The sequence below is a fragment of the Adelges cooleyi genome, unplaced genomic scaffold (assembly GCF_023614345.1).
Source record: "Adelges cooleyi isolate 19-005CV unplaced genomic scaffold, UGA_ACOO_1.1 ACOO_flye_CR_arks_rails_tigmint_CR_PRNA_593, whole genome shotgun sequence".
In the NCBI taxonomy this organism is placed as follows: Eukaryota; Metazoa; Arthropoda; class Insecta; order Hemiptera; family Adelgidae; genus Adelges; species Adelges cooleyi.
The window spans coordinates 142,049-152,141 of record NW_026096289.1 but is presented as its reverse complement, the minus strand read 5'-3'; the positions used below and the strand labels follow the sequence as shown (position 1 = coordinate 152,141).

General features: G+C 27.7%; 1 protein-coding gene across 1 annotated transcript; it reads right to left on the bottom strand.

The window, feature by feature from the left end:
* Nucleotides 1-930: 930 nt before the first annotated feature.
* On the bottom strand, nucleotides 931-1,790 carry LOC126844027 (uncharacterized). The gene is made up of 5 exons (XM_050581869.1): nucleotides 1,722-1,790; nucleotides 1,572-1,647; nucleotides 1,424-1,498; nucleotides 1,152-1,351; nucleotides 931-1,087 (listed from the first exon to the last, which is right to left on the bottom strand). The coding sequence occupies exons 1-5, from the start codon at nucleotides 1,739-1,741 to the stop codon at nucleotides 931-933; spliced, it is 528 nt and encodes a 175-aa protein (XP_050437826.1). The 5' UTR covers nucleotides 1,742-1,790.
* Between the last annotated feature and the right edge of the window lie 8,303 nt (nucleotides 1,791-10,093).

Below are 10,093 nucleotides of genomic sequence, written 5' to 3'. Positions count from 1 at the left end.
AATTGGCAAAGCCTTATGCAATTGCAGACTCTAAATAATATTTTAAACACTATACCAGTTAGCGCAAAACGTTTACATATAAATGAGAATTTTTATTGTACAACAAATCCGAAAACCGATTCAGTCATTTTACGTAATGGAGAGGATCAGCGATTGAAATTGACAAGAATTAACATTTTAACACTTCAAATGTTAAACCCATGTATTCAAGCTCACTTGAAAGAAAGGCTCAACAAGCTACCATTATATCAGAAGTGTTTCACCGATATATACACGTCTATATTAAATGATGTAAATAACTTCTCAAGCGAATGTCGTCGAATAGACTTTATCCAGGCTTACATAACAAATTTTAATTTCCAGTATTATACAACAGATGAGACGGCGCTTATCGTCCATGAATTACAGATCAATTATGCACAGATAATAAATCTTATTATGCAGGAACTTTTAATAGCTGTATTTTAATTGAAGAGAAGGGCAATAACCTTCATACGAGTTTTATAACGTCAAAATTTCATGTCAGAACGTGTTTGCGAAAAAAAAAAATCGAAAAGTATGTCAATAAATTAACATACGAGTTATACAACGTCAAAATTTCATGTCAGAACGTGTTTACAAAAAAAAAACCAGTAGAAATCATCGCTCATCGCCTATTGTTCATCGCGAAACAAAAATAAATTATGTAAAACCACCGCTGATGAAATATAGATTTTTGGTTATAAAAACCTTATTTATACCTCTTAACATTATTAACACGCTTATATAATTGAAAATACAAACATATATATCTATTTAAAAAACGTTTTTTTATGAATATAATAATTTTTTTTATTTTGAACCATTTATACTAGAGTGTATAATAAATAATACAACAATTACTATCACCACATTATATTTACCATAAAAATAACAAAATACATAAAATATCTATTTATCCGAATAAGTCTTAACAATTCTAGTCTCGTCGGACATAAATCGAGCTGCTACCTCATCAAAAAGCTGCTTGATGAGTTGTTGTATTTTTGCATCCTTTTTTAAAGTGTCCGTCAAACAAAGTTTAGCCGAATATTGTACGTGTTTCCATCTAGAAAAAAAATGTATTAGAATAAAGGAAAATGGAAATAACATAATAATATATAATAATTTACCTTAGTGATGGCGAAACTTTTGATATTTTATCGATATCAAACTGCTCAATAACAATATATTTTTTAGCGTTTGGCGTTTCGATAGAAATGTCGTATTTGGCTTGTTGTGATTCGCTATCGGCTTTTAAAATGGATCGATCGTAACAAAACTGACGGTTCGGGATTGCTTCTTTTTCTGCTTTCTCCAACAAGCTCGAAAACTAAAAAAAAACATGTCCTTAAAACGGAACAACCTTTTAAATAATTTACATAAATTGAAAACAAGTATATACTGTGGTTTTTTTTGAGTTTTTTTTCTGTGAGCTAACAGCAGTATCCATCTTTTTTGATTTCTTCGGCGGCTGTTCCTAAAATATATTATAAAAATAGAATCTTAGAAATAAATTTGAAATAAACGTATAAAGACATTTTTTTACTCACAAATGTCGTATTAGATGAGTCATCTTCGCTACACTCTGTTTTTGTTTTCCTCGATTTTTTTATTTTTTTTAATAGACTTTCCTAAAATTATTATTTTTTTTAAAATTGTTAGTAAATAAATAAAAATATTTAAAAAAAATTATTACTTACAGAAACAATTGATTCGTCATCACTAGAGATTAAGTACTCATTTTGTTATGTTCTTCGTGTGGCTTGACTTCTGAAAGACTGGAGCTGAAGTGATTTTTTAATATCAGTTTCAGGTGTGTTTTATACCTAATAAGTGAAAAAAGTATCTCCCTTCTATATATATATATATACATATATATGATGTATATTAAACAAAGTATGACCCAGACACGATAATTACGATAATTACGATACTTACAATAATTACTCATGACAATCATGTGTTGACATAGGTGTTGAATGTGTTTAGTACACACATCTGTATAACCTATTTTCCAAACAATTAATCTTAACACACTTAATTCGGCTAGGAGGTAAATTGAGTGCGGGGTTAGTAGAGGTTAAAATTTGTGTATAAAACCCTAAGAAATCGTGCACATTATTATCAGTTTGTGTCCAAACGTTTCAACAGTAAAAACTTACTCAAACCCATTGATCGTCATCTAATCTTTTTTGGTAAGTACAATATTAGTAAACTAACTCATTCAAACTATACCTATATTTATTAGTAGATAAAATGATAGTTCTTTAGTTTAAATCACATGCATTTTGTTTTTTTACTTTGATCTTTGATAAGTTTTTAATTTATACTTACGTAGAACTAGAAACATTAGTTTAATTTATTTAAGCTGAATACAGTGTAGTGTCTCAATTTATAAGTTAGTAGTTTAATTCACCTACAATATCTTAATTTATTTTAAGCTTACACAGCGCTGGAAATACGTTTTTACACCAAGTCATGTCTGTTTGATTTATTTAAACTTACACAGAACTGGAAATACATATTTATACCAAGCCATGTCTGCTTAATTTAATTAAGTTGAATACAGTATAGTGCCTCAATTTTAAAGTTGAATATTATTATAAGTTAGTAGTTTAATTCACCTAATTTCTTTTTTTTACTTTGATCTTAGTAAGTTCAATATCTTAATTAAATTTAAAACTTACATAGTGCTGGAAATAGGTTTTTTTTTTCACCGAGTCATGTCCGTTTAATTTATTTAAACTTACACAGAACTGGAAAAAAAAAAGAAAACATGTTTATACTAGAGCTTCTTATTTCACGTGTACACGAAAATACGTGTATTCGAACTTTTGAATAGTTCGTGTTTAAGTTCATATAGTTCGTGTATTCGTGTTTTCGTGTATTCGTGTATATGTACATTCGTGTTTTCGTATATTCGTGTTTTTGTACATTCGTATATTCGTGTTTTCGTATATTAGTGTAATTGTATATTTGTAACTTAATCGCCATTTACTTATTATTGTTTTATAAATTCCGAGTACACTTATTTAACATAGAATTGATTATATATGTAGGTTGTCTTTGATTTAGCCTTATTAAATACATATGTATTATGTATATATTTTTTTTATAATTTACAGGGTCTTATTTTTTAACTAATTTTTTTGAATAAAGTGTGAGTCTATAAAAATTAAACTGTAAATAATACTTATATTATATAACATAATTTAATCATTCAATATCATTTTAATTTCAGTAAAAAAAACTGAGTAAATAATTACAAAATTCCAGCTTTTATGTCATATATAATATAATGTTTATCATAAATAACAAATTATATAATATTGATTATACTTCATTAACAACAAATATGAACTTAATAAACAATAACGTTACCTACAAAAAATCATAAAAAAAAAAAATACAAATATAATTTTCACTACTAAATAAACAATTTATAATATAATAATTGTGACAAGAATAACTCAAAATATCAATAAGTGATATAATTAAGATTTGAATCTACAATTATCGTCTTAATCCTCTAAATAAACCAAATTCATTACAAATTTGCATTCCCTGACAGAAATATTTGAATGTAATAATGGGTGACAAAAATTATTTACACAATAAAAAGACATTTTTCCTAAAATAAAGACAAATTTATAAATTGTTATAAAATGCAAAATTCAACGATTGCAAGAAAATATGAATATAAAAACAAATTTACAAAAACTATGAAAGCTTTATTATTATTAAACATTAATGGTTACATTTATAATACATTATATTTTATTTTACATTTTATAAAGCTATCTTTGGGGGGGGGGGGGATTTTGGGGGTCGAATCTCTTCCTGAATATGTTTTCTGTAAAAACAGGTTTTTTTAATCATCCTAAAAGTATAACATATATTTTTGAAGACATCTCCAATAGTTTGGTCCCTAGGTACTTACAATTTTGTTTTATCGATAACTAGTCTTAAATAATATCTTGATAATAAAAATTATTATTGATAAAAAGTGTACATGAAAGGTGCCCCTTTTGGCAATATAATTATTAACTCTGTACTCTTTTAAAAAACACCCTTAACCCCTCTAAATGAGAAGTAAATTTTAACATAGCCATTACATTTGAATTTTGCAACCCTGAAAATGTATAAGTTAATTTACTATGAAGTATTTCAAAGTAAAATTAGAAAGATATTAATTTTTACCGATTTTTTTTACTTATATTTTAGACTTGTGTGTGCTATGGCGTAACCATGTGAACAATTCACTATATCCGTACATTCATTATTCGAATACCCGTTTTCACGAATACCCGTACATTCGTTATTCGAATACCCGTTTTCACGAATACCCGAACATTCGTTAGTCGAATACCCGTTTTCACGAAAATTCGTACGTGTTCGAATAGAACATTTGTGTATTCGTGTAACGAATACACGAATGTTCGCTTTCACGTACTTGACTGAGACCTCTAGTTTATACCAAGCCATGTCTGTTTAATTTAATTAGGCTGAATACAGTATAGTGTCCCCAATTTTAAAAGTTAAATATTATTATAAGTTAGTAGTTTACTTTGATCTTAGTAAGTTCAATTATCGAGTTTCAATATCTTAATTTAAACCTTCACAGCATTGAAGACAGTAGTTTATACTAAGTTATGTCTGTTTAATTAATCTTAAGCCGAATTTTTTTTTTTAAGTTAATTATTATTATATACTAGTATAATTTATAATTTATTTTTTTACAGTATCGCTGTACTACACTATCACTACCAATGTAAGTATTATATTAACCATAGTTTTTTTACTCACATGTTATGGCACAACCGAACGGTACATTTTGCTTAACAGACCACGAGAGAGCTCGCTTGTTTAAAAATTAAAAAAAAAAAAAAATACCCATAGAATTAGACAAGCAAAAAAAATGGCAATTATAAAAAAAAATATGGAGATATATAAAAAACATGAATTAGATAGTAAAATAAATAGAATGTTTAAAACTATTATTAAAACTATCGAAGAAAATATTAAAAAAAAATGATAAAAAAAAATACTAGTTTTTTTTTAATTTTAATGTATATTTAGAAGGTTTGAGATTTTTTATATAGTAATATTACAATAAAAAATTTAAGAGAAGTTATTATTAAGTACTTAAGTTTAAGTTGATTATTAAAACATACTTGTAAATATTTATATAAATTTGTAATAAATATTGTTTTTTTTTTGTGCTACCTATTTGTAATTTAGTTGTAAACTTTCATATAATCAAAAAAAATGTTCTTCATAGTTTTCAAAATGTCACAATCTACAAAAAACCCAAATTATAGCGAGGTATGTTTAAATTGCCCGTTGAACGTAGACCATCTTATTCCGGCAAAAAAAATACACCAGCACCTTAGGAGGAAGCATGGTGTGGAAAATGTCCACGCTGGGATATATGGAGGATGGTTTGACGAAAAGGTCAAACCATTGGTGTAATAGAAGATTGGGATGACGAGGCGCAAATTCCAGCAGCAATTAATAAAAATGACTACTTCCCATACAAATTTTAATTTGTATAATTTTTTTGCTAATAATAAAAATAAAATAAATGTTGATCACCCTACTTTATAATTATCTTTTATTCTCTTTTAACAGTCGGTTAATTGTATACTAGAATTAAACTATACAATATCATTCAAATACTCTATGTATGTAGGTACTTAATAAAGTATGATGTATCCCGCCAGTCAGCCTATAACTATTTAACGGTTTTTTGATACTATATCACATTTGTTTAATTTTGTTTCACAGTTGAAATGAGTAATATTACGAAGCAGATGCGTCTTAATATAGTTGGAGATGGTTTAGAGGAAATAGAATCATTTAGAAAGCGACGTTCAAAAACATATTTTTTAAAAAACTTGTTTAAATTTTTAGACTTCACCACATTTTTTGAATATGCTACATCTTTTTTATTGCCAAAAATCAAAGAAGAATGTCAAAACACATCAATTAAATTTAATTTATACCTGGATTGTGTATACGAAAATTTAATAAGCTTTGAAATTAGAGATATTGCCTTCAAAACTTCAAATGTTTTCACAACATCAGGTTCAGATGTATCCAAACTATTAAAAAATATGTATGACAAACTTTTAATTGAAGAGTCTGATTTTATTACTAAAGGGTCGGGATGGAGTCTTAAATGTATAGATGGATTACAACTAAGAATTAATTATGTAAATCCGCTACAAGGTTCAACGTATATACCACTACCAAAAAAACTCCAAAATAAGAAAGCTGTAATCAATGTATATAATAATGATGCAAAATGTTTTAAATATGCTATTTTGTCTAAATTTGATGTACGTAGTAACAAAAGTAGATTTATTAAAAAATATTTTAATTATTTGGAGAAAAGTAGTAAATTAGATTTTAGTTGTGTAAAATACCCAACTCCAATTAAAGAGGTTAAAAAATTTGCAAATATTAATAATCTATCAATCAATATTTATGGGCTTGACAACAAATCGCTAATTTATCCAATAATAGTTTGTGACGCTGAAAAAACAAAACATTTTGATTTACTTTTAATTAGTAATGATACCCGTCAGCATTATTGTTTTATATCCGATTTTTCGAGACTTATTAGATCTCAAAGAACACAGCATCATGAAAAAATAATTATTTGTAAACGATGCTTTACTACTTTTAATAAAAAACCTTGTGATAGCAAATTATGGGGCTTAAAAGGTTTAGCTGAACATAAATTACGCTGTAATCAACATAAATTAAGTAGACCTGTCATGTTTGAAAATAATGATGATGAAGTTATTAAATTTAAGAACTATGCAGCTACTCAAGGTGTACCAATAGTAATTTATGCTGATTTTGAATGTTTTTTAAAGATTGTAAAAGATCAGTCTAACAACACTAATGAAAACAAAACTAAAAAAAAATATATACATGAGCCAATGAGTTATGGATTTTATGTTAAGATCGACTTTGAAACAATACCACTCGAATTAATCCGCGAGTTTAAAATACCCACATATCCGATTATTCATCGAGGTAAGAATGCAGCAAAGCATTTTATGAAATCTATTATAAAAGTTGGAGAAAAAATTGATGAATTGTATCAAACAAATATACCAATGCATCCATTATCAGATGAGGAAAATGAAAGATTTGCAATTACTACAAACTGTGAATTATGTAACCATCCTTTTACTGATACTATAAAGGTAAGAGATCATTCACATTTTACTGGACGTTTTAGAGGTGTATTATGTTTGGGATGTAATTTAAAATTAAAAAATGTCGCATTCACCCCAATTTATTTTCACAATTTAAGTTATGACTCACATTTCATTGTAAATGAGCTCGGTTATAATGATAAAAGAATTTATGTGATTCCAAACTCTACAGAAAAATATATCTCATTTAGTAAGGAAATTTCTAAAACAATGAAACTAAAGTTCATTGATACATTTCGTTTTATGAGTGAATCTCTAAGCTCACTCGCCAACAATTTAGCTGAAGACAAATCCAGGTTCAAAGAAACTTTAAAGTTTTTTCCAGCAGATAAAATAGATTTGGTATGTCGTAAAGGTGTTTTTTGTTACGAGTATATAGATTCATGGGAAAAACTCGAAAAGACTAGCTTACCGACAAAAGAACACTTCTATAATTCACTAAATGAAGAAGAAATCAGCGAACTTGATTACAATCATGCAAAAACTGTTTGGAAAACTTTTAATATAACTAACTTAGGTGAATATTCTAACCTCTATCTATTGACTGATATTTTAATATTAACTGATGTTTTTGAATCCTTCCGAAACCTTTGTTTGGACACACTGCATCTAGATGCATCTCATTATTTAACAGCACCAGCTTTTGCATTTCAAGCAATGTTAAAATATACTAACGTACATCTTGAAAGGTTAAAAGATTACGATATGCAACTTTTTTTTGAGAGAGGAATTCGTGGAGGAATATGTCAAAGTGTTAAGCGACACGTGCATGCTAATATTCCAAATACTGAAGGTATTAACTATGATTCGAATAAACCAACTACTTGGCTAACATATTTTGACTGCGTTAACCTTTACGGGAAATCTATGTTATCAACACTTCCTTACAAAAACTTCGAATGGTTAGACGATTTGTCATTAGATGTTACAACAATACCAGATAATGCAAAATATGGCTATATTTTAGAAGTTGACGTTGATTATCCAGAAAATTTACACGAATTACACAATGACTTCCCGTTTTTACCTGAATTTACATATCCACCTAATTCAAAGGTAAAAAAATTGATGACCACATTTAACCCCAAGAAAAATTATATTGTGCATTACCGTAGTCTGAAACAAGCCTTGAAACATGGTTTAATAGTAACAAAAGTACATAGAATTGTCAAATTTCGACAAAAAAAATGGATGGCTTCATATGTAGAACTCTGTACTAAAATGAGAAAAAACGCGACTAACGAGTTTGAAAAAAATTTTTGGAAACTAGCTATTAATTCTGTTTTTGGGAAATGTATGGAAAATGTGAGAAAACGAATGAACATGAAATTAGTTACGAGTGATCGACAAGCACACCGCTTAATGATGAGGCCTAGTTTTAAGGATCGTACGATTTACTCTGATAGACTAATGGCTGTGCATTTATTCAAAGAAAAACTAAAATTTGACAAACCTATATATGTAGGACTATCTATTTTAGATATATCAAAAACTGTTATGTATCATTTCCATTATAATGTGATGAAACCTATGTATGGTATGAATATAAGTTTGTGTTATTCAGATACTGATTCCCTAATATATGAGATTATCACAGATAATTTTATGGATGATCTTAAAAATACTTTATTTCCATATTTCGACACATCAAATTACTCAAAAGATCACCCATGTTTTTCAGATAAAAGAAAGAATATTCCAGGATACTTTAAAGACGAGTTGAAAGGTTTAATTTTACTGGAGTTTGTATCTCTGCGTCCTAAATTATATGCTTTTAATGTTGGCGGAAAAGAAATAAAGAAGGCTAAAGAAGTGAAAAAATATGTAGTTGAAAAAAAAATGAAAATGCAGCATTATATTGATGTTTTAAATACACACACCAATCAAATGTCAGGAATTTTACCTTCAGATCAAGACAATTCAAAAGCATATCATTTTATGAATACGATTCAGTCAGAAAAGCATCGCGTATATTCAAAAACTGTTTATAAGCTTGCGCTCAGTGCTGATGATGATAAGAGGATAATATTAGAGAATGGTATTTCTACTTTAGCTCATGGTAATTTTATAAACAATAAGAATAATTCGCTTAAATAGTTTTTTTAATTTTATATACTATTTTTTTTTTTAAATATTATTAGCTTTACAGTTGTAGTTAAGTTTTATTCATAAAGAGGGTTTTAAACAAATATTTCTATACATTTATAATACTTAAACATTAAATATTTGAGAAAATTGTAAATTCAATAAAAAATCATTAATCAATTTATACTTATCTAAAATTCTAAACCAATTCTGTTTGTTCAGATGAGTTTATTTGACTGCTTACTGGATATGTTGAGAACATTTCGATTACTTGGCGTGAACGCGGTAATAACTGGAACACTACCTAAATTATTTATCAATTATCCAACCGCTGAGATTAATCGGAAGTTAGACAGCGTCAGGATCTGTGATATCATGCTATTTTATCATACTGTGATAGTTGATGATGTGGAACTAAAAGCTATATTTCCATCGTTTGAGCCAGAGTTTAATATATATCGTCGTAAGTATATTGAATACGTTGGTTATATATGGGTTGGTAATATAAAAATTCAGTTGCGTAAGTGGAAAAACAAAGACACATGCAACACATTTTATATCAAGAGCGGACCGGATTGTTGGGTGATAAACGATATTTTAAAATTGTTTCTGACTCCATCTAACAAAGAAATGGAAACCGCAGTTGTACTAGCCATAGGTGAGAACAAAATCCTTTTACCCGTAATGGCTTCATACGGACCTACTAGATCAAGTAAAAAACATACAAGAAAAAGAGACGTATATCACTTTGAAAA

Bases quoted from the DNA above. Each gene is read 5' to 3' on its own strand.
- LOC126844027 (XM_050581869.1), bottom strand. From the start codon at position 1,741: ATGACGAATCAATTGTTTCT. The intron at 1,499-1,571 runs GTGAGTAAAAAA...AATATATTTTAG, and splicing joins ACTCATCTAATACGACATTT to GAACAGCCGCCGAAGAAATC. The intron at 1,352-1,423 runs GTATATACTTGT...GTTTTTTTTTAG, and splicing joins AAAACTCAAAAAAAACCACA to TTTTCGAGCTTGTTGGAGAA.